Here is a 24,917-nt window from a genome sequence, read left to right on the forward strand (position 1 = left end):
TTGCAATATTTAACAGTTCTAATTTGTTATTACTCATATGAGTTTTATTAAAATAGTTTATAAATAAAGATTAAATTTGTATCAAATATTGTTCAACATAATCACTGAAATAACTTCTATTGCATGCTATACTAAAGACCTCTTGCAAAAATAGCCAGGTACCTCTATCAAGTTCATATTTCCTGTCATAATGTTTTATGCACACAGTAAAATCAAATTAAAAAGGAACCATTTCATAGTGCAGATATAGAGCATTAATACATCAATAAGAAGTAGCAGTAAAAAATAACATGTTTAAAGAACTTAATATGTTATTGTGAATCAACCTGATTATAATAGCAATCTCAAGAGAACTGTTGTTCCATTAAGAATAGATAATATAAGCTCCATCCCTCAGATACCTAAAGTATTACTTGGAAAATGAATTACCAAATCCTCATAATGCCAAACTAGAGGTTTATACGAGAAAATAAAATCAGCCAGGGCCACTTAAGTGATTGTGTAAACTCTGATGTTTTGCAAAATCAGGTCATATCAAAAATGGTTTGACAGCATGACTTTTCCCTCATATATTTTTGTATATCTGTTGAAACACTGGTATTCCCAATTCGGAATCACCAAGAACATGCTATCCTCCTTTCAAAATTGGTTCAAGATGATTGATAAGACATTTTGCAGATAGGAGAAGATATTATTACACAGTGTTGATACACTAGAATTCAGAAAAAGGGTGAAAACTGAACTATTTAAATGAAGAATGATTAATAGAACCAAACACTTCATTTTTTATTTCACACTATAAATAATTTAAATTAATAGACAAATTCTATTTCATGTTAATTAAGAGGAATTGTAATGAAAAAGCATATATTTGCAACTATTATAACAAGATACAAGAACAAAAATTAACAATACAGCTTAAATAACATACTGAAATTGTAACCTTCTGATGAACCTCATATTTAAAGCTGAAGTTTCAACTTACTATTTACCTACCAGCTAATTAGTTTACAATAAACTCAACCAATTTCAATAGTTTACAGGCACTAAAAGATTGAAGAATTTGGTTTCTTATTGCCGCCATATCAATATCTGATGTTTGAAGTAGCTTTTTAAATGTGACTCAATTTCATTTATCCTAAACCTATTAAATGTTTAGAAAAGTTAAATCTATATGTCACAACTGATTGCTTGTGCTGAATAAACTACAATTAAAGTTAACAAATTATTGCTTTTCAAACATTACAGCAATGGGTATAACCTTTCACTTTACTAAATTGAAAGAATTGACAAGCAAAATTATTTGAATTCGGCAACCTGAGCTCGGAGTGAAGCATTTACAATAAGGTTATACTTTTCTATTCTTCCATAATTCATTATTTACTGGTTTGAAATTTCTTTTAGAATAATCTGAAGACCCTAGCAACAAAAGTAAACACATAATATTTTAGCACACTGATATGCCAAGTAGAGAATACAAACAATCTTAGGAATTTTTTTCCCTGCTTTTGCGATCTGTGGCATTCTTCTTGTGTACAGCTAATGGTTGGTACGAAGGATCAACACTAAAATATGGCTCACAGGTTCTGCTTGGCCACCAGTGTGAATACATCGCCATACATACTAGAAGTTAACAATTCAGGGCACAAAAAAGTGCAATAATTGTTGCAATTGTATGAATAAAGGAAAATTTCATATCATTTTAACAACTGAACTGCCAATGTTAATGCAAGATTGCTCTCAAATTACATGTATGAAGAAATCAGTTGAATTGGAAAAGCCAGTGGATATAATTATTTTATAAAATATGAGACACAATCAGTTCAATTAAAATGACTGTTGTGCCTTCCTATTTCTCTCTAATTTATCTGCTCAATTAAAATTTTGCTTATTTTCTTTAAATTTACAATTTATCAAAGCTTCTATTTTAAAATAAAAAAGTACATAGAATCAACAGCAACAACAGAGCTACAAGGTCCATGACATTGCTTACAGGTTATTTGAAAAGCAGGACTTGCATAGCTTTGAATAAAAGAGTGGAATTTAGTGGAATTATTAAGTAGTTTGGTTGTTAATTGATTTTCATAACCAAACTGCTGAATTTAAAACTCACTTCGAAAAATCTATAATGAATGTTTTAATTCTACTTATGAAATATCACAAAACTTAAATAAAATTGTTGCTCCAGAGATGGCTCTTTTTTCTTCATTGGTAATCAAAACCCATTAGATATATCTGAATGTACTGAGATATTTTAGCCTGAAATGCTGCTGTTTCTAATAAAATCTACACTTATTCTACAATTAAAAAAATACTTTTGGTACCACAGAATATTTTATATCATAACATGACACTTCTAGATCACAGTAGTGGGAGTAGTAGGTATGCACAGATAATCAGTAAAGACTTGTGCCTTAAAATAGTTATCCCATCAAATAACTTAAAACAATCACAAACTAAAACATTTATGAAGGATTCTTCAGAACAACAAGTTGAACAGTTAACTGTAATACCTTGGGTTCACGACTTTATACCATTTTCTCTCATCAATTATATACAACTCACTTAAGGAGGTATTTAAAATAAATGGAATGGATAACTTTTTAAACCTACTGAAAAAAACATACACTCAGGGGCACTTAGCATAAAAGAGTAGGTATGGAGTCAATGCAGTTACCGCAGATGTTCTTGGAGCTAATATTTCCTCAAACTCTTTCCGAGTGAGGGGCTGGATGCTTTCATCATCACATACCAACCAAGGATCTTCAGGTACAGATGTATCAGCCACAGATGGAGATGGATCCTTCAAATGCATTTGGCGATGACCTCCCATTAACATCCTGTTTTCTGGTGAATATGAAAGAGCACCACAAGATAATGGATTGGATGAACGAAAGGAAGAGCTATAACCCCTGTTGAAGGCAGCTAATGCCGCACGGTTCATTCTCATGCCACAGCACTGTGAACTGCGACACATATTTCCCTGACCACTGCCTTTGGAAAAGTCAGCTTGCTTTGGCTTGAAAAATTTAAAAAGTCCACCAGCACCTAGGAAAATATAAGATGTCTCCATCATGAGAAGTTAAAAGAAAAGCATAACCATGCAGAATTAATAATTCAATACTGTATTTCACACACAAATCACTGAAGAATGAATGGAATAAATGGAATGGATAACTTAAGAGAAAACTCTAGAGGCACTTAGCATTAAAGAGGAAGTAAGGAGTCAATTCATTTGTCAAAGATGTTTCATTCGAATGACCACTTCGTTTTTTTATATAATACAATAAGTTGTCCGATCATGTGTAAAACTTGATTTTATTTGAGGGTGCAAGTGGGTAAGGCACAGTGCTCTTATGGACTTATTACTGTGCATTTATCCCGGTCTATAAGAGATACTTTTTAACTCCAAATTGTACTCTAAAATCAGCCTGCATCTTATCGGCTGAGGGCATGCAAAATTTATGCACATTTGGCTAAAGGGGATGTCACCCCTGTGCTATATACATATCCCTCCTGATAAACTAAACAGGCACTAAACCTTAAGCAGCATCAGTGTCATAAAGGCAAAGAAAATGGCTGCTAATAATACTTATGTCAATAATATAAAAATAATGAATGACACTAAGCATATCATAAAAAGTTAAAATGAAAATAACCTCATTGAGTCTTAAAAGAGAAGATATTCAAGCAGTACTGTATTTAAAATTAAAGTTGTGTAATGAGAAATAGGACAGCTGAAAGACATTTTGGCCCACATTTTATAAGACATGGTTTTGGTCCCCAGAAATAAATTGTTTATTTTCACATACACAGCACTGAGGAGTGAGCTGCATAGTTTTAGTCATGATTTCGTGGCATTGGAACACATTAATGACCAAATAATTGCAATTATCCACTAGTCAACAAATTCATCTCTGGCCAGATTACTTGGTCATTAATAGTACTGAGTATAGTTTCATTTAAACCAATATGTTCTTCTCAAAACACTCATAAGGTATTTCGAAATGGAAAAGTTTTAAAATGCTTCCAGGCCATGCAATTGCAGTACACTCAAGGGTTCGAAGACTTAAGCTAAGTTTAATACATCAATATAGTCACCTGAGCTTCCACTTCCAGTTGATCCCTTTCCCGTAGAAGTCAGATTGCAGCTTAAACTGCTCCCTCCAACTCCGGAACATTGCTCATAGTCACACTGATAATATTCGTACTCGCTTTGAGAAGCACGCACATATGAAACATAGTGACCAGAGGCAATAGTAGCACCAATATGCATGATAACACCATAAAGACGATAGGAATGCGGAGTTGGCTCCATCTCACTTTCACGGCAGGTCTCGCAGAAACAGTCTAAAGTCATTGGTGTGGGCATGTAATTCTTTACTTTGTACATACAAGTCATTGGCCTAGGAAAAAATAAATTTAAGGTAACAATTCAAAGGCATACAAATTCTGCTTATTGCATTAAAAATCAGATATTTCTTAACTATACAGAAATATGTAAATTGAGATCATGCGGGGCCCAGGAGTGCTGTGAGAGCAATTACATACTCAGTTTGAGAGAAGAAAATCCCTTATACGAGTTGATTTCAAAAACTTGTTGAAACTGGAATCCAACCTTGCCGTACGAGGTTTGTTCAATAAATAATGGGAATTTAAATTTTTCAGAAAGAATTTTTTTATTAGTCAATATCAATGTTACCCTTTTTGAAGTAGTCCCAATTAGATATTATACACTTTTTCCAAAACTCAAAATATTTCTGGAGCTCGATCTTTTGTGTAGCTTTTAGCTTTCTTAGCAATAAGTTTGTAATCTCATCTATGCTCATAAAATGATGGCCCTTCAAGGTTCTCTTTATTTTTGGGAACTAAAAAAAAGACACCATGTCTGGTGAATATGGAGGCCGAGATATTAAGGGGGCATTACAGTGCTGTTTTTGGTCAAAAATTGACGAACAAGATGAGAAATCAAGCGAAGAAGCATTACTTTCCTGCTAGAGCTATGAACTGTTTTGCCATAAATATGGGTGTTTTTTACATATTGCTTCCTGCCTAAGGCATTGAACTTGTAAGTAGTATTCTTTACTGATCATTTGACCTTGCTGCTAGAATTCATGGTGCACTTTTAACTATGTAGAATGACGAAATTCCTCTTACTTTTCTAACACACCTCGTATATTTTCCCATTAAATGACAGAGATTCACTGAATTCCATCGTAATTCATGGGAATAATTTTGAATATGAAACATTCGTTTCATAATTTCCAACTTATGATAATAAGAAACTGTTACTTTTGACCATTTTACTTTCAATGGACCACTTTCAAAAGTCTAGGATGGTGTGCACATTTTGTCTACTAACACTGAGGGAACTAACCATAATGAACTCCATTGTTAAATCATTACCCATGAGCACTTAAAATATTAGCAGCAGTCGTAATGGCATAGGAGTGCAGCATTGGCATTAAACATTATCAAACACAGAAAAAATGGCAAGTAATAAAAAAATCTGGATGCTGGGAAAACCTATAAACTGATTGTAAGAGATGAATTACATTCTTCAACTTGAAGAGATATAAAGAAAAGAAAAATTTTCAAAATTTTGCACAGAAAGTGAAAAACAAAGGAATTACAGGCTGTATAAGCTGAAAGATGACAGAATGGTCAAACAATAAATTAGATCTTATGCTTATGTAATGATTTCAATTGCACCAAAGGGAATGTAAAGGACAGGTTAAACAGTTTCAATCAGGAATGAACTTGACCAGACAAGCTTCATACAAGAGGTGGCTAAATAGATGAAACTCAGTAACTGATGGAGAGTCAAGGTAACTAAGGGTAAGATATAATACATTTTGTACCACTAGATGAAAATAATATTAAAACATTTTGGTGATGCAAACACTTACCATGCTTTGTTACTATGATGACTTCCGACATGCTCACTGGGTTGGGCAGAAAATCTGTTTAAATGAAGGATGAGTAACCGAGGTAATGATTCGTAGCGTACTGTTCTACAAGCTTCATTGTACCTGAGGCACTGCTCACACCAGTACTTATTCAAGTCTCGTAAATTCTCACTGGCCAAAATGGCACTCCGGAAAATATCACTCGGCCGCAGAGGTAATTCACCTGAAAAATAAAGAATGTTTGAAAATGATGTCATGTTGGACAGTGTAAGAGATAGGGTACATATACAGTGTACATATACAGGGTCTGTGGGAGAGAAATTTTAAGTCTCAATTGAGGGAGGAGACTATTAGCTATTAAAAATTATTAATTATGACAATTAAACATTACAGCCAATCTCTTATTCATAGTTCCACCTAAAATTAAACTGCAAAATAGCGCATAGCCAAGGTAGATAAAAAGTCAAAGATCAGCATAAGTATAAGAGAATGCGCTGCTGCTAAAAAAAGATAGAAAGGTATGAAAAAAGCTAAAAAGATATTAATTCAATAAGCAATAATATTATTTAAAGATTCCCTAACTGAATTGTCAGAAAAAACTGGTATATAAACGCATTTAGAACTCTGACAAGCACATGAAAACTGTCACAAGAATGGAGCATTTACATAGTGAAAGTTCAATTAGCAATTGTGTTACTAAATGAATATTAGAGTGACATACTTTGTTACCTGATTGGTAATTATCTACATATAATAATAACAGATTAGTTCCTGGAAATAAACCACTTTTCTAAAAAAGGTTATTAAAATACCTCACCCATAGGAAAACCAAAAAATGAAGTCTTGAGATAACTGGCAAATTTGGCACCAGACTGACTTTAGAAATACATATTTGGGATCTCCATTGTATTGAACTTGCTTTACCAAGGTGATTATAAATAATGTAGGAGTAAGAATGAGCAGAAAAACTTTTTTCTAATAAGATGGTGTTCTGGGCATGTGTATAACAAAGAGATACAAAGAATGTGTTTGTTTATGAACCTTAGAACTTCATTTATCACTATCCTAAATACTATATATCTTCACTTATGAACAAGGAATGAGATGGGTTTATAATATTTAAGGTACACACACTGAGCATGAATTTAGAAAATACAATGGAATCTCATTGGTAGAACCTTATTGGGTGAAAATTTCTGCAATGTGAAGTAAAATTTTCTCAATGTGTTCCTTTGTCATTTATAATCATAACTCACACCCAACATTTTTCTATCATATGGATTTTCACTCCATCACTAGGTGTCTATTATTGTATCAGAAAAATGGAAAGATAAGGAGTGCTTCTTTAGTTGAAAAGAGTGCATTTCTTTGGTCAAAATTCTTTTCATAAGTAAATACGTAGGTAGTAGTTTGATTGAAATTTTCAAATTGAATCATTTCCATAAAATTTCAGGTCCTCCATCATTCTAATTATGTATTGAGATTCACATCACTTAATATCATGAAATCCCCAAAATCAGTGACAATTTACCAACTAAACATTACCAACAATTTAATTAATTCATCTTCAAGCACATCCTAACTTATTACAGTTTTAACACAAGAAGTAACACAAAAGTCATTCTTTGATTATTTCACTGTTCTCAAATACATTTACTTTTAATGCTGGAGACCTTACATTTACAAGTATAATATCTCTCCAATGTCTAATCACTGAAAGCCTTGTCATAAAATGCATGCAAGCACTAATAGAGTTAGCAATGCCAAATTATGTCTGAACAGAACCTAGTTACAGTGTGCTTGGCTTTGCATATTACAAGCATACTTTTAGTACACTTTTTACTTCTTAAATACTTCATCCTGGACAAGTCTGATGGGTACTGAAAAAGCTGGCTAGCTAAAGTATTCAATTCTAATCCCCTTCACAAAGAAATATTATGTTATGAAGTAATACTACTTAAAGGTGAACATAATATAGTGAAAACCAAGTGGTTAGAAGAAAAATACAATAAATAAATACATAGACATGGATTTATGCTTACTAGGACATACTTTTATGGTTAAAACATTGTTAGAACTTCAATGAATCATCATATATGATCTAGATAGTTACATTTTATTAATTTAAAAGATAAAAAAGCTAATCAAAGAATACTGAAACTGAAATTAAATTAACTCATGGATAGAAGAAAAGATAACTCAAATCAAGGACAACTTTTATTCTGGGCTGCTCTATGAATTAAGTTCCTTCAAATGAAAGGCTAAAAGAGAAAAAAATTATTCATCTACACTGAGATATTACCATTTTAAACAAACTAAAAATTAGATTTTAAAACCTAATGATGAAATGAACAAATGACAAAAAAACAATGAAAATAGCTTTTTCAGCCATTTTATACATTTAAGTTGTGGTTCGTGTGTAAGTTTGTTCTATCTGTGTTCAATCCTAATAGGTCGGGGATAGTAAACAAAAGGAAAGTATACCCTAAGTGACACACGTAGCATTCTGGAATACTAATTACCTTTGTTACAAGCTTTAGTTAGGCATTTAAACTTAAAAACAAATAATGGTGAAAACCTTAAAAAAATTGATTTTTATTTTAAAAAACATTCCATGCTTCTTACAGACATGAAAATAATCAACACCTCTTCCTCACTCGATAGGTTTACACTCCAGCCAAGAGTTTACTTTTATTTCATAAACTTTGGCACTCAATAGGCAAAAGGTTCACCATCACTGTTTTTGGTATTTGAATGATAAAACTATGGAGATAGCCGAAAATAACTGCATGAAAGGGATATGTATACTCGAATTAGAATCGGAGTGACATTAAAATGCAATATAAACTTCATAAATTAAACCCAAGAGAAACAACCCCATTTTATGCAACAATATTTTTACAATAATAACTGAAAGGATTAATATAACTATAAAAATTATTTCTAATCACTAAATAGAATGATAATACAAGGACTAACCTGATTCCATGCTAAAATCTGAAGTTATGGGTACACATATGTCACAGAAGGTTTCCCGTTGTTCTGTAACATGCTCACACTCGAGACATTTGGTCCGCAAGAGAGTTACTCCCTCAAAGTCTCTGCTAATGAAATTCGGTATAGCTGTCTGAAGAACAGGAAAAACCTTTTCTTTCAAATTTGAAGGAAATGCAACATGCTCAGAACTAGATTCCAATGTCATGTCCGACAGACCATCTCCCACTTTCCTATCAGCACAGTCCTTCTTCCCTTTAAGAGTCATACTTATGACACTCCCTTTGCTCTTCTTTTTCTTCCATGTCTTATGCATATTCCACGCTCGCCGAGATGAAGATGAGGATGTTGTGGATGATGAAGATGAAGAAGATGAACCAGGCAGATCCAATTCCAATGAGGGCCCCTGGCAATCGGCATGTGCATTAGCAAGCTGTTGGCATGTATCACGAATGTTGTTCAGAAGGCACATTAGTAATTCATGGGCATCATGCTGTTGGTTTCCTTCAAAGATTTGATTCACATCCCTACAATTAATTTGGAAGACATTAGAAGTTATCAAAAAAACAATCAAAAATATAATGCAGATAAGTTAACTTCAATCTTTTGTTAAAATAAAATTTTAATATGAAAACATGCTAGGTAGCTGATTGGGAAAGATTAGCTAGTCTACTCCACTTTTCTACTTCATAAACGAATTCAAAATAAACTATGTACCTATGTCATATTTGAGGTAACTTTTTCTAAAATGTTTTCACAGCAGATCTACTAATTTTGAAACACTAATCATATTTCTAAGAAAAACTTGAGGTGCTTTTTTGCTTGAATAAATCTGTACATTTTTGCTTTAAGTATGAGGACATGCATATACTTTGCAGTTAATCTGATACTGGATAGAAAATACACACTGTTGCTAATGCTGCAAAATTATTTTATCACTCAAAAGTTTATTTCCATGCATGTACACATATGCACACCGTATTGTTGAGTTTAGTGGTAAAAGAATTTTGTTGTTTAATTATGGGTTTGCAGATGATTAAAAATCTGGCCCTTCCACAAGTCTCTTAAAAAAATTTCTGGGCAATTGCCTCCAGTTCTACATAATGATATAACAGCAACACTCACATGCTAAAATAGTATTCATTTTTTAAAGCTACAGTTGCTGGAAAAGTTTCAGAAGACATGAGGCATACATTGTTAGCATAATCACAATTAAGGTAAAGACTATCTCCTTTTGAAATTTATTTTTAGGAAATAAATAATTTGGTTCTTTGATTTTATCTCGACAGTTTATACAATAAGTGCGGAAATATTTAAACCATAGTTTAAATGGAGTAAACAATGAAGTAACAAAACACCATCCTTCTCCCTGGTCCTTAGGAAGAGATTTTGGGCAGACCACAGGGCAATGGGCCTAACATAATACAAAAATTGCTACGCTGTTGCTTCAGCATCAATTCTCATCATAGAAGACAGTCATAATATTTGTAGACAGCTTCAAAATACACATGGGAACTTCACTAACAGAATTTTCTGTCTTCCCCAATTGATTTTGAGCTCTACATACCTCCATATCTTTAAAGAGTCCAGCATCAATTAACTAGAAAGATTGATAACACTATAACCCTTATTTGATTAACCACAGCAATCAATTTAAATGTTAGTTTGATACATGAATTAGAGGGTAGAGTGCACTTCTTACTAAAGACATCATGTGAAATCAACACATTCTGAATACGGAGGGAAGGAGAAGGTTCTTTGCCTATATGCTTAACCAGATACATAAGATATCCGAAAAAGCATACTATCTTGGTGAAACTGTGGGTCTTCCACATTTAAACCTTGGACCTCATGTCAGAAGCCAAATACTCCACCCAATAGGCTACCATGTTGGCCTCTCCTTTCAATAACTTACAGCAATTTGAAAGCAATGAACTGGCAACAGCTAAAAAACCTTGCCATCATTAGAACCAAGCCACTTCCTCCGGAAACTACCACCATCAATGCATGGATTTGTCAGGGACAATTATTGTGTAATGACAAAATGAAATATGTGAATAAAAACTGAGAAACAGCATCAATAGCTCCCTCCAGTTTGCATAAGTGCAAATGCTTTCCAATCCAACCCAGTCAGTTGATCTTATCTCCACGGCTTTCCTAATCACTGCTACTATAACAAGAAGGGTACTTCCATTTACTCTGTAAAAAGTAATCTTATTCTACTACTGGCTTCTTTCCACCATTCTTTTGAATTCTGAAATCCTAATTAACCCATAATAGGGATGGTAGCTGAAATGGCTCCTTCACTCAGAAAGTCTGATCCGTAAAGTGAAACTGAGCATGTATTCAGTTAAGGTTTTGACTCACAAAATTGAACTATTTCTGTACAATGGTTCATATGCAACCACCCTCCACATGTATGGGTTCCTTAGGTTTTAGATGATTTTGCAAAGACAACAGCCCATTTCAACTTCAATGATACTTAATTCACAAAGGACCATTCATATCTCCAACCAATTTGAGGCAATTCTTCAACATCAGGGGGAATGAAATTTAGCAAGATGTACTTCCAGTATTTGCTTAATTAATGATGTAGGCTATGTCCCAAAAATACTTTAATTTATTTTCTTTTGCTCTTTTAGAAATTTTGTACCGAATTTAAAACTTAACCTTAAAGAGGGCCAGCATGTAAAGTAAAAATAAGGAAATCTATCAAATGGCAGAACTTTCCTACCTTTACCATCAATATAAAGGCAAAAGAAATTAAATCATTAACAACTATACAGCCACAGACTTAACTTAATGGACATTTACTACATTGGAAAAGGTATTGAAAAACACTTTCCACTAACATTTTATATCACAACTTCATATGAAACCAAATATGACCCAAGGAGTTGTAACAAGGGTCATAACAAAAAAAGATTAGTGGAAATTATCAGCGATTTTCTATACTTTTGCCAATGTACTATGAGTGCCACGTTTCAATCAGAGAATAACAAGTACCATGCTAGACAAGGGAAACATCTTCCAATATAAGTATGATTAAAAATTTGATGATTATTCACTAGGGTAATTAAATGTATAAGAATTTATTTAACTTGAGAGGACTGTCTGTACAGAGAAGATATCATTATATGCATAGCTACATACTGTACATATATATCTCTTTAATCGGAACACCTCCCAGTAATGCAAATTGATATTCTTTTCAATAACAACTGAAATTCTTTGACAAAGTTGCCATTACATTTAGGATGCAAATCAGGAGAATAGAGCAAAATAGGTCATCTGTGTGCTCTGAAAAAGCATATCTGGCATGAATTATGGAACTATAAACACGGCTGGAGCTGCCTTTCCAGGTAAATGTCTCCATTATTTACCAGTGTTTCTCACTTCAGGTGGGGTGACCCTTTCCATATCATGATGTGCACTTCAGAATGCACCCTAAAACTAGAATATGCACAAATAGGCACAGAGTGAAGTGGGCAGATTCCCCCACGCTCTGTCCTAAGGAACCCTAGACACAGTCATTTAAGGACACGCTGATACTCAATTAGGACTGAATCATCACAATATCTTCAAAGAATACAACATAAAGGATATGCATGGTATAGAATTTCAAAAACTCCGACAAATAAAAATTTCATAACATAAATGGTTCACCATGCTCTTTACCAAAACACAAAATGTGGGTTTTTCATCCATTTTTGTTGATATTATAAATTTTCAAATATTATTCCGATGTTTTTTTACCAGAATAGTCCTGTTCATGGGATTCAAAGTCAGTGAAAACGAATTTCTATTAAAGAGATCACTCCTCTAACTCCCAAATTAAGTCATCTCTTTTCATAATAAGAGAATGCAAATACTTGTTTCCCATGTCACCTCATACTATTTCAATCAGAGCACATTTTTGGATTGAGCTTCCTGGCCATGAATCAACAATATTCAATTCAGATATGACAGATCACAAACTATTTCATTAAGAAATACTTTATTTTGTTTAAATTTCTTTGATTAAATACTCATGAATATGCCAAGGGGGACACCTTTCTGCAAATTCTTACCTTAAAGCATGAAGGAAGCTATCTGGTTGAAAAGGCTCGCAACTCTCTTTCTTCTCTGCTGTGTGCAATGATACATATAAATCATGCAGCTTCTCAGTTGCAATTTGGATTTTTGATTTCTCAATTTTTTTCGGTGACTGGTAACCATCGAAATATCCTTCTCTTGTAGTCGACCGTCCCAAACTTCCACTACCTTCTTTCCCATACACCTTTTGTAGATCCACCACTAAATGGTGCAAATTGTGTAAGAAACACGGTGCAAATCTCAGTGTGTACAGTACACTGTTCATGAAACATGTATTCCCTAAATTACATAACGATGCAGCAAATCCAAATTCTGAATGATCACTGGCTATATTTCTAGCAATACTATTAGTATCCACTCCTATACTATATGGATTAAGGCGGCCATTACTGCTATGTGCTGCATATGTGGGAAATAAATAATTTGATGCAGCTGTAATGGAAGTTAAGGTGCCATCTGCTCGACTGCTACTCATCATTTCCTGATCTGAGCCCTGACTGTAAGCAGCTAAGAGTCCAAGACTTCGATATGACGATCCCGATGATTGTGGGGACGGTGAAGAGTAAGACTCAGACAAACTGACAGGAGACCTTGTGTCTTGTTTATTAACAGGATGAATATTTCTAGAAAGTGACAGGCAACTTTTCTTCTTTGGCGGGCCAGTACTACTTCCACTTTCCTTCCCTTCCCTAAATACTGTCATCTTGCTCCCTGAAAATTATGAACAATGCATTATTGCTTGCTTTTCTAAGCTTAAATTGATTAACTTTTACGTTTAACGTCTATTATTGCCGATCAGTTTCGGGTTCCAACCAAATGCATACATTAAGCTAACAATATAATAAAATTTAAACTTTTAAAAATATCATATAATCACTGCAACAGAATTTTGAAATAATCATGTAAAATAAATGTCATCAACGTCCACTTCACCTAGTTCTAGCACACAATTAACGAAGACCATGAATTAATACCTTACAAAAGGGGTTAAACAAGGTAATAGTCAAAACCAATATGCAGCTTTCTGTCATAAAACTAGGGTAATTTATCGTTTTCTAAAAACACTATGGATTATGGCACATACTTGAGCTTAAACATTGGTTGTATAATGAGGACCGTAGTTTACAAGTTTCACCTTCACATTACTACTACTGATTTGAAACACGAGGCGTATACGTTAGGTCACTCAAATTTTAGAGAATGTTTGACCCTCAAAGTTAAATAGTGCCAACTGTGTTATTACTCAGCCCAATAATTATGTTCACCAACAAATAGTCCTAAAACAAAAAAAAATGCTTTAGTCATCATTAACATTAACCCCTTGCAATAAGTTCACTTCACCATCATTACTTCCATACAATGAAACACCTATAGTTATTATTATGTCAAAACTAAATTCAAATATTAACGAACCATTTACCTCATCCTATTTTCATTGCATACTTCATCTTACGCGTGACGTTTCATTCCGTAATTCAATTTGCGTTGCGTTGTTCTTTTTTCTTCGCGGGAAGGGAAAGATGGATGGGGAATGGAAGGCTGCTATTACTTCATATGAAGAAGATGATAGTACAGTCGATGTAATTATTTCACTAATCATGAAGTAGTTACAGTTTTAATGAATATATGGAGAAAGCATTTCAGCATGCTTAACCCAACACGTGCTTTGTAAATCCTGTTGGTATATCCTTGTCATTAGGTCTGAATGACAGCCATAGTTCGCATTTCTTGTATGTATTATAGTCCGAACACCTACAGTCACCACCACTGTCTAGGTTAAATTTTGTACTGGATGAGTCGAGAAGTATGTAATTGACTCTTTAATTACCTCCGCAACGAATGACAACCGCACACGAGTATGATAATTTACCAACGCAGTAGAGTTCAGAAAGATAATAGATATATTTTAAAGGTTTTCTCAGAAATTTGAAATATACCGGGATTACTTTTTGCTTCGACGGTCATGAGTATTGGAGTTACTTGAGAAAACAATTTATGCAGGCAATTCAAGATTTAGCTATTGGAAGACAATTTCAGGAGAATAGTGCTAACACCGTCTTTGCATTTAGACCTAATAGCATCGTTTTCTCGTTTTTAAAGGCAACGCACAACGATATATGCTGTTCAGATTGAAGAGTAGCCATAATTGGTGTTTTTTTCCAAGATAAACAATCATATGGGGAAAGTATTCTCTAGGGAGAATTCAAACCTCTGATCTGATCTTTATTTTATCAGTCTGATGCATATACAGATTCTCAATATGTCCTCTATCTCTTCAGTTTGCTCCTATCTTCTGCAAAATGTTCATCGATTGTGCCCAGTTTACGTAGTTGAATGTGTTCTCAAAATCCATGAAGCATATATGTATATGTAAAACCCGGTTATATTGTGTTTCTTTATACTAGTGATCTCATTTTTGCTTTAAAATCACACATACCCATCATTCTAAATCCAAATGGATCTTCTTTCACATTCTCAATTGCTATATTATCGATACTTTTGTTGATGGTCATGCTCTTGGCTACATCTCCAGTCAAAGTTAAAGAGTCCCATTATCCTCTTATTCTTTTCCTTTTTTGGCTCGGTTATCAATACTGATCTATCAAAGTCTTCTGGCCTCATTCCTCCCTCATAAATGCTATGAATGAGCCCATGAAAACTCTTCCTTCCAAGTTTTTCCTAATACTGAAGTAGTTCTGCAGGGAGGAGCCCGTCTATTCCCTCAGTCTTCTTCAATTTGATTTCCTTTAATGTTTTTCTACCTTGAAGCTATGTTGCCCCACCAGCCTTGGTGGCGGTGGGGCAACATCCTCATCTGCCAACCCTTTTATTATTTATTATTATTTAATATTTTACCCTTTGCAACATTAATAGTGTAAATGGAATATCCTTTCATTCATTCTGTCAATTCCTTCACATTTCTGTATTGCACACCCATTATTCCCTCTCTCTGTTAAGTCTCCATATTTTTGTACCCCTCTTCCCATCATGTTTCCTTTGGTCTGTTAGTCTCTTGACAAAATTTGTTTGGCTTTTTGTACTTATTTTCTCCAATTCTGCTGTTCAAGTTCATCCATTTACTTTCTTCACTCATCTTCTTAATCATATCTTCTGTACTCCATAGCTTCTTAATTATTTGTCTGTTTACCATTCCTATTTTTTTATATGCTGCTTTCTTTATTCCTTGTTGGAAATATTCCTGTCTTTCTTATAATTGTCCCATCCTCTTGTCCTCACTCACTACTCAATCAATTGCTTTCTGGTGCTCCTTCCTCAATGAGCAATAAATTAAGATCTCAATCCGCAATTACTCCTGGAAAACTGTAGTTGATCACATTACTCCTAAATGTATACCCAACCATGATATAATTTAACTGTTATCTCCTGTATCCCTTGGAATTTTCTATGTGCACCAACATCTATTGTGGTGTTTAAACTTGGATTTAGTTATAAACAGCCTAGTTCTCCTGTACGAGTCTACAGTTTTCTCCCCAAAGTTATTAATTTATCCTATACTCTACTCTCATTACTCACTCTTTTCTCTACCTTTGCCTAGCACTCCATTCCAAGCTCTCATCAATATCAAACGTTTTCTTCCAGGTTAATTCATAATCACTTCATCAAACTGGATGGATGTCCAATCTACTGTCTCCTTTTAATTGCTAGTTGGCATGTCCACCTGAATTACCAATAGATTCACCAGGCCTACTTTTATTTCTACTGATGAAAATGTCATTCACTTGTTCCATATTCATTATCCTTCTCACCAGTTTTCTATTGATAACTATGCTTGTGTCACTTTGGCTTTCCACCCCTCTGCTATATATTACTTTGTAACTATCACTCCAATTATCCCTGCTATTTTTCTGAATTACCTTACACAGCCCTTCAATATCTATATTTCCTCTCTCAATCTCTTGCTTGATATTTTCTTACTTTACTGTTCTCAGCATTGAACTAACATTCTAAATACCTATTTTCATGGTGATTCATCTTCTGTCTCTTCTTTTCTGTTGCCATTTTCTCACCTGTGCAAGGGTTTCAGGTGATGATGCCGTCAGAAGCCATACCGCCTCTGATGGCAGGCACAACACTCTGCCTTGTGGGCAAACTCCTGTAGTTTCCAGTACTAATTTTCATATTAGGTCCAATCATGATTCATGGGATAGTTAATTGAGGTGATTTTCCCTTGCCTTCCTCACTAGTTTATTTCATATGACACAATCTCTCAGATTGTGTCACATCTGGCTGCCAAGGCAGTGAGAGACCCTTTAGGACCAGATGCCTCGGCAGCCCTCTCAATGCCATTGGGACAATGACACACTAACTACCTTTTGTTTGGCTCCTATCCTTTGATCTATCTGGCATAAGTGACCCTTCCTAGAGAAACTATTATTGCTCTTGCTGAGGCAATTCTTTGGGTCATAAGAACATGCAATCCCAATACATCAAAGTATATATATTATATTAAATTCTATTTTTGTAGCACTATTACATTTTTGTACATGGAGCATTAGCCCACACAATCACACCATAGCTGGTGTGACTTGGAAGAATGGCATAGTGCATATTCATCAATAGCAACAACACAGATGCAATTGGTTTAAATTTCTTAATTAGTCATATGACTCAGCTGATCTCTGTATGGATATCTCAGGGCAACATTTGGTCCAAATAAAATCCAAATAGTTTCATTGATTATATTAAATTTAAAGTTTATTTGAGCCCAAAAATTAACATTAATGTCTTGTTTTGCTATATATATAAGAAAATTTTCAATTGGCACACACCATCACAAAGGTAGTACCAAAAGCATAAAAAGAAAACCTTTCATGTTTTGCCATGTTCAATGAGTCCCAGTATTCAGACACATGCAGTATCATATTGATGAGGCACTCTCACTCTACACATATCAGTGAGTTGCACATCAAATTGGTAGCAATAAGATGTTGAGCATCTTCACTAACATTTTTAAGGCAGTTGGCTATTTTATATGCTCACGAGGACTAAAATTCATCATGTCCTGTAGAGGATAGATGACCCAAAACCAAGCTAGATGGCTAGATAATCAACATGTTAGGAAACAATTCCCATATCAAAATACCAACGCAAGATTCAACCTTTGACTACAGTATTAGGCAGTGCATTGCAATGTTCATTAAAAAAATATGATTTCACATATTATTTCATGTTGGCGTGGATAGGCCTGCTAAAATATTTAAAATATCAAAAACACTAATTTTCTTAGATTTAAAGTGTAGAGAATTGCTTCTTAGAACTAAGGGCATTAATTATCTTTCCATCAATAATGAATAAAGTATTTGAAAAATTTAAATACAATGATGTTTGAGCAAGCTTTATATTCATGATGGAATGGGATGAAACAATTACATGCCATATTTAATCTTCTCTTTTTTGTATATGATCTGTTAAGGGGTTTTAATATAATAGAAAGAGTTTGGGGATCACAATGTCTATGCTTTTGGATAGAAGACATTTTTTTGTATTAAAATAATTTCATTACATTAATATAACTATGACTCAACACTTTAGGAAATGATAATCTGGACATGTTTTAAATTAAATTTAGTACAAATGCATTCAAAATGAATAGCAATTAGACTTATGATATCATAGTTTTAAAATTTTATATGGGTGTTTTACAACCTTGAACGAAAAACACTTCGAGAAGTGATGAAATGTTGATTTGTGGAGCTCTAACCTTTCTCAAAGTGATCATTGAGAGTAGGTCATCACTTTAATGCAAGGCATCACTTTTGATAAAAAGAGGGCTGATTAAATCAAATAGATGTTTGAGTTGTTCCCATATTTTACTTTATTTGGCAGTTTACATGATACAAGTGTAATCTGTACAAATCACTAGTACATGAATGGAAAATGATTCCAAGATGGAGAAGTCAATACATTTGTGTAATGAATAAATTTTAAGCTTCATGTGCTGGGTCTTTTGTTTCATAAAATATAAGGAGCTATAATAGTTTTTTTGCCAATTGAAAATAAATTTTTTATTACCATTTGTATTTTATTTTTGCCTTTAATTGTAACTTCTCAGTACATAACATTCATTATTTCTTGGGAATTCCATCCTGAATAAGTCAGTATACATCAACCTCATACATTTTCTTGAAATAAAACATATGGGTAGTGCTCTAATTAGGGTGACATGATAGTGCTGAGCTTACAAGTGACATAGAAATAATGTATTTCCTCTAGGCATTTTTGTCTATGCACAATGTAAGGTGAAGGAAGAGGCATGCAATGATAAAAAATAAATGCTCATCTAACAACTGCAGTAAAATAAAATCTCTTCATAATTAATTAAGGTACTCACATATCTACCCTTCATTGTTATACATTTGTTTGAGATAAAATTAAAATGTGGATACAATTAGTCATTTGCAAATATAAAAAGTTAATTTTTTCCATATCTATCTCAAAGTTTGCCCCACCTTTAAATGAAAAAATATTCAAGATGTAGGTCATTACTATTACAGTATTTCCCTCATCCCATTTGGAAATTTTAATCTACAGGATGAAATATGTATACTCATTTACCATTCAACAACTGCATCTAATTAAATAACTCTTATAACTAAGAGCATTTAGCACCTTTTTCTTTCCCATATTTTGAATTTCAATCAACTCATTCTTCATTCATTACTTCACAAAATTATAAATTTCCTTGTAAAAAGGTGTAAAAATCCTCACTAGCAAACTGTATCTTTCCATCAAAACTCTTTTATGTTTACCTTGATGATTTTGCCCTATCCATCTTAAAAAGGTCATCATCTTTCTGCCATAAGAAAATTTATAACAGTTTGATGAACTTGAGCAGATTCATCAATTAGATTATTATAGACTTAAATACATTATTTATATGAAAAACAAAGTATTTTACATTAAAATTTTTCACTTTGAGAAAATAGTCATAGGTACTATTTGATCAAACTTTTCAAAGAATCTGTTACAATACATATTTACATGAAAACAATTCATTTAAACTATTCAAATTCAATCTTCAATTGGAGTAATTTTAAAATGCAACTTGTTGGTGTTATATTATCATTTCTGGGATTACTCCAAGATAATGAACAAAAAATATGGTCAAAGATTATAAGAAATAACTGTTATTTTGATAGCAATCACAATTTCTTGAGGTCATTGGCATTGTCTGTTAAAATATTCTAGTCGTTCAACCATGATCTTCATTATAAAACATTGGAAAAGGTGGAATCAACAGCAATATTTAGAAATTAATGTAACTTCCATAGGTGGCAGATGTTCAAAATAATTATGTACCATACGATTCAGCAAGCATTTATGTCTCACACCATCATACAGGTCATTACACTCTTCATAAAAAAAGAACCCAACAAAAGCTTCCAACCACCAATTTAAAATTATCTAGATGTTGCAGATCATGCACTGATGATGAAATGATAACCACCACCGCCATAGTTTTTGGTATTTACAAAGGGTAAGAATTATTTTAGTCTTTTCAATCACACTATTCTGTTTTTATAAATATTTAGCAGTAAAATGGAATTAAGAGGCACTGGTTGATCCCACTAGGAAATAAGAGGTGCAGAGCGGTCATTAGTTTTTGTTCTACGTAGCCGCACAGCAGCAAAGGCGTTTCCCCTGAAACAACACAATAATCCTCAGAATTTTACATGAGAAAGGATGACAGCTTAACAATCTTTCCTAGATTAATTCATTCATGCTTCATAGATGAAATTTAGGTAGAAGGTTTTGACTTATGTGAGATGAATAAATGTTGTAACATGTTAGCAGAAGATAATACAAGTAAAGCAATGGTTCGCATGCAAAGAAATTCCTTCATAGATATACAAACATAGAAAGATGGATACATGTTAGTTAATAATAAAATTTACTAATCTACATTGATTATGCTTGCTTTATATACACACCCCTTCTTTCGATATCATTACTATTATTATTCATTTAATACAGATACATTATGAGTCTTATATCTAAATAATTCCAGATAAAGATTTGGGTACAAAATTAAATAAAAAAGGGATTGATTTTTTTGGGACTCAAGGGGTGAAAATACATAAATGATGATGATATTCTCATTTAGATCATCACATCTGCTCAATTGGCAATTTTTTTCCAACAATCACAGAAGGGTCCACACCCCAAAGATCGTACCAGGGTCCGCACATGTTCCCTGATGCCTCTGATTTCTGATCAAACCTTGATCCTCTCTCAGGCCTATACAGACGAGCATGAATCCTTTCGCCATAATGTAGAAGATACTGAGTGGTACTGTGGCTTGATGTAGATATCCTCAGAGAACCTTTTACTTTTTTCTTCTGGTTCTGTGCTTCAATTTCTCTGCTGGCCTTCTCAAAATCCTTTCCATCAAGATCAAGAGTGGGGTGACCTTTTGGCAGAGGTGGAGGAGTAGGAAGTGGAGGTGGGGGAGGAGGTGGAAGGGGTGGATGTTTGCGCCTGTTTGGTAAAACTGCCTTTTGAGTGTTTGAGCCACATCCATTTCTCTGTACAATACTGGAATCCTTTTTTTCCACATTGATGTGATATGCATCTTTCCTCGAAGATGTATGAGAAGTTGTGATCCTTTCTTCAATAGTTTTCTCTCCAGAATCTTCCATTTCCAGCTTTTTCGACTGTGAAGTGTATCCGTCGACAGCTATCCATGAGAAGGTTTCCACATCCCCTTTTAGATTCCTAACAGTTCCTTCTGTCATGACACTAGAACTCAATGAAGACATGGAATTAGTCTTATTTGATTTCTGATGCCTTATGGTGCTTTCATTTCCATCTGGTTGTTTCCCTTCATTTCCATCTGCAACAGCTGGAGCTAGTTTGACTATCGAATCATGTCGCCACAGTTGGTTAACTGGCTCTGGTTGTGCCTTCGTGTCTTCCTCTTGAAGTGTAGCAATTTGTTTTCTTTCCCGATTATAGTTTCTCTTCAGACTCAGAGCTGACTTGATTTTCCAAAATGATAGGGTTCTCTTTACCAGGCTACCTGTTTTCCCATTGACCTTTTTCCTGCCAGCAAACTCCTTTTCTGTTCCATCTTGAGAGGACAGCAAGTGATCAGCACTAAAAGATGTTCTTCTGTGGAGTTTCTGAAGTGCTCCCCCTCCTCCCTGTCTTCCCAATGTTGCAGCAACTACATCTCTTGGCTCTCGTTCTTTTAATTCGTCCTCCATTGCCTGGTTATTCACATCTTCCCAAAGTTCAAGGGCTGATTTATATAGCAACCAACCTCTTACCACAGAAGACAGATTTCCTGGTGTTTCATGAGTTGTTGCACTATTTCTGTTGCAAAATGAAGGGACAAAATAAATTCAGAAAGGAGAAAACCAAAAATACATTTTAAAAATGAACATAAAAGTTATTTTTGATGAGGGTTGCATAAAAAATGGGATAAAAATGATTGTAATTGGAGATTTAAATTTTTCACATTATTATGAATTCTTTAGATATTTTGTGTGAAATTCCATATATCATTTCCTTCAAAACAATTTTCATGTAATACAACTCTTAGGAGAACTGTGCATGCACACAGGTTTTGAACCTTCAAATTGTGAACTTTCTGTGATTAAAAAGGGATTATTCTCAAATTTTTTAGTGGATGCTATGAATTCTTCACTTTCACTTGCAGTGTTGATATATTACATAGGTATTTTGATAATTTATTATTTAGTCTACAGACCGAATAATGATATGATATTTCACCACTAAAATATGAATAAATTCCCCTTAACATATATTTAAGAGAAAAATAGTGTTTTTAAGTTCTGAATTAAGTAAGTCATATGTGTAGATAGTGAGTTGGAACATGAATTTTGAGATTTTCAAACTGTGGAATTGGAGATCAAAGATATTTACAAATGCACATTGGTAAATGATTTGACATATGAATGTTGAATGAAGCAGGAATTCTAGCAGTTGAAAAATGGCTAGGAAATTATGTATTATTTCACCAAAGTATGCCTGTTGTTTTCTTTTAAAATGATGATGATTTTATATTTGCATAGTTACTTTTAAAATTCAATTAATTAGAGTTGCCACAAAAGTTCCCTGTTTAGCCATTCCAAAAATGCACAGTTTTTTCAAGTCAAAGGGTACTATCAACTTTATATTGTTTTTATGAACTCAATATTTACAGAAAATTCTCATTACAACAATCTTGGTTAATAAAAAGTTAAAAATCTTGAAATGTTACATATCTTGGAAACAGGTTATTAACTACAAACAGAGTACATTAGATGTTAAGAATTAAGAATACATGAAAATTTCATTGTTTCTAAATAATGTTGTAGATATTTCTTCCACATCAGCTATAAATTTAGGATTAAAAAAGTATGTAACATTTTATGCGGCCAAGTTAGCAAAATGTCTCATTTATGGCATATGACTTTGATTGTATCACTGGGTCAGGTTTTTATTGTAATTTTTTAATAATTCAATTTTTAATTAAAAGCTGTGGATCTTATAAGCTGAATTTAAGAAGATAATTTAGTACCATTATTGCCAAATGCCAATAAATCTATTCATTTATGAAAAAAACAATTAAACAAACCACTAATTGGGGCCCTAAAATTCAACGTTACAAGGGTAAAAAATCACAAAATATTTGTGCAACTATTGTGAAACTTGTTTACTATATAGATGTATAGCACTAAAATATTTGGAGCAACAATTTTGGGGGAAGAACAGAAAGTGTTGATACCCTTGTTAATCCTTTATGAGATGACAAACAAATGAGGTCATACCAACTGTTTTCCTTTTACTCTAAAAACTACAATGTGCTATAGCCTGAATTTGGAAGAGAAATTGAAAATATCATCTCAGTCATTAAAATTCATTTACATGATTATTAAAGCCGATGATGTACTCCACAAATGCATCCACCTAAATGTTTACATTCCATTACCTTGGAGAGTCATCATCAGAGTAATCAGCTTCTGGTTGTGGTGGTGGCAGGCCTTCATTACTGAATCCACTGTCATTACTGCTATGCAGACTTGCATTTCCAATGCCAACTGTCCCTGGAATCACAGGAACAGATACTGGAGTCCCGGCTGCATTTGTTCTTAATTTCCCGAAGGTGGTGTTTGTTGGTGGTGTTCTCTGAGAATGTGATGACGCAGTTGAGGAGGAGGAGGACGACGATGATGTGGACGAAGCTGAGAAGGGGGAGGAGAACGAGGTGAAGGGGGGAAGGGATGAGAATGCAGACGGGGCATGGCCAGGAGGGGGAGGTGGGGGAGGGGGTGGGGGCACGTGGGGGTGCATGCCGTGGGGTGGGCGGGAGTGGGTGCGTAGCGGCCCTCTCCCTTGGAATGATGACTGATGAGGGTGGGAGTAATTCGGGGGCAGAGGTGGGAGGGGGATTCCAGTCCCTCCATCACTAGCAGTAGATGTAGTCGCCAGGCGTATCTGCAAAGAATAGCTTTCCTTATTATTCAAAGGATTCTATTGAATTAGTACATATATTGGAGGGATGTCTTTGAGTATCATATAATAGACTGCTTTGTCATAATGAGGGTGTGACATCAATCGTACTCATTCAAATAATATTATCAGATAAACTGAACATACTGAAAAGAATGAAATGCAAAATAATATGAGGAGTATTATATTAAAATACTAATGTCTTTCATATATAACTAAAAAATTACACGAAATTAGTTTAGTGATGTGAGCTATCCAAAAATTAATTTTCAGAGAAAAACTGATCTCATGCTAAGCAAACTTATAGGCAATATTTTAATGAGCATCCTTATCTGGTTCTAGGACAAAATTAATGAAGCTTATTTCACACTTTAATTAGAACAGATTAGGTTAGTATGGTTAGCAATCAAATTTGAAGCACTAGAAGTAGCAGGCATTTAA

General features: G+C 33.9%; 2 protein-coding genes across 5 annotated transcripts in view; both read right to left on the reverse strand.

Annotated features, from left to right (window-relative positions):
* Positions 1-811: 811 nt before the first annotated feature.
* Positions 812-14,453, reverse strand: Usp1 (ubiquitin specific protease 1). The gene is made up of 7 exons (XM_071588217.1): positions 14,419-14,453; positions 14,083-14,275; positions 12,974-13,709; positions 8,889-9,430; positions 5,910-6,132; positions 4,102-4,406; positions 812-3,048 (listed from the first exon to the last, which is right to left on the reverse strand). Exons 3-7 carry the CDS (start codon positions 13,699-13,701, stop codon positions 2,630-2,632), a joined length of 2,217 nt encoding a protein of 738 aa, XP_071444318.1. The 5' UTR covers positions 13,702-13,709; positions 14,083-14,275; positions 14,419-14,453; the 3' UTR covers positions 812-2,629.
* Positions 14,454-18,810: 4,357 nt separating this feature from the next.
* The window catches only part of IRSp53 (Insulin receptor substrate 53 kDa), a 769,646-nt gene continuing 763,539 nt past the window's right edge, over positions 18,811-24,917 (reverse strand). For 3 of the 4 annotated variants that reach the window (XM_071587463.1, XM_071587464.1, XM_071587462.1), the window contains 2 exons: positions 23,956-24,461; positions 18,811-22,334 (listed from right to left, as the gene is read on the reverse strand). In XM_071587463.1, the coding sequence (XP_071443564.1) occupies positions 21,128-22,334; positions 23,956-24,461 (1,713 nt within the window). In that variant the 3' untranslated portion in view covers positions 18,811-21,127. The remainder of the gene's footprint in view (positions 22,335-23,955; positions 24,462-24,917) is intronic. The other variant, XM_071587465.1, reaches the window with a different exon arrangement.

Source organism: Hetaerina americana, unplaced genomic scaffold (assembly GCF_022747635.1).
Source record: "Hetaerina americana unplaced genomic scaffold, ioHetAmer1.1.p SCAF_3, whole genome shotgun sequence".
In the NCBI taxonomy this organism is placed as follows: Eukaryota; Metazoa; Arthropoda; class Insecta; order Odonata; family Calopterygidae; genus Hetaerina; species Hetaerina americana.

Coding starts and splice junctions, on each gene's coding strand:
- Usp1 (XM_071588217.1), bottom strand. CDS start 13,701: ATGACAGTATTTAGGGAAGGGAAGGAAAGTGGAAGTAGTACTGGCCCG. Junction 6,133..8,888: donor AGATTTTAGCATGGAATCAG/GTTAGTCCTTGT, acceptor TTTATTTTTCAG/GTGAATTACCTCTGCGGCCG. Junction 4,407..5,909: donor CATCATAGTAACAAAGCATG/GTAAGTGTTTGC, acceptor ATTTTTTCCTAG/GCCAATGACTTGTATGTACA.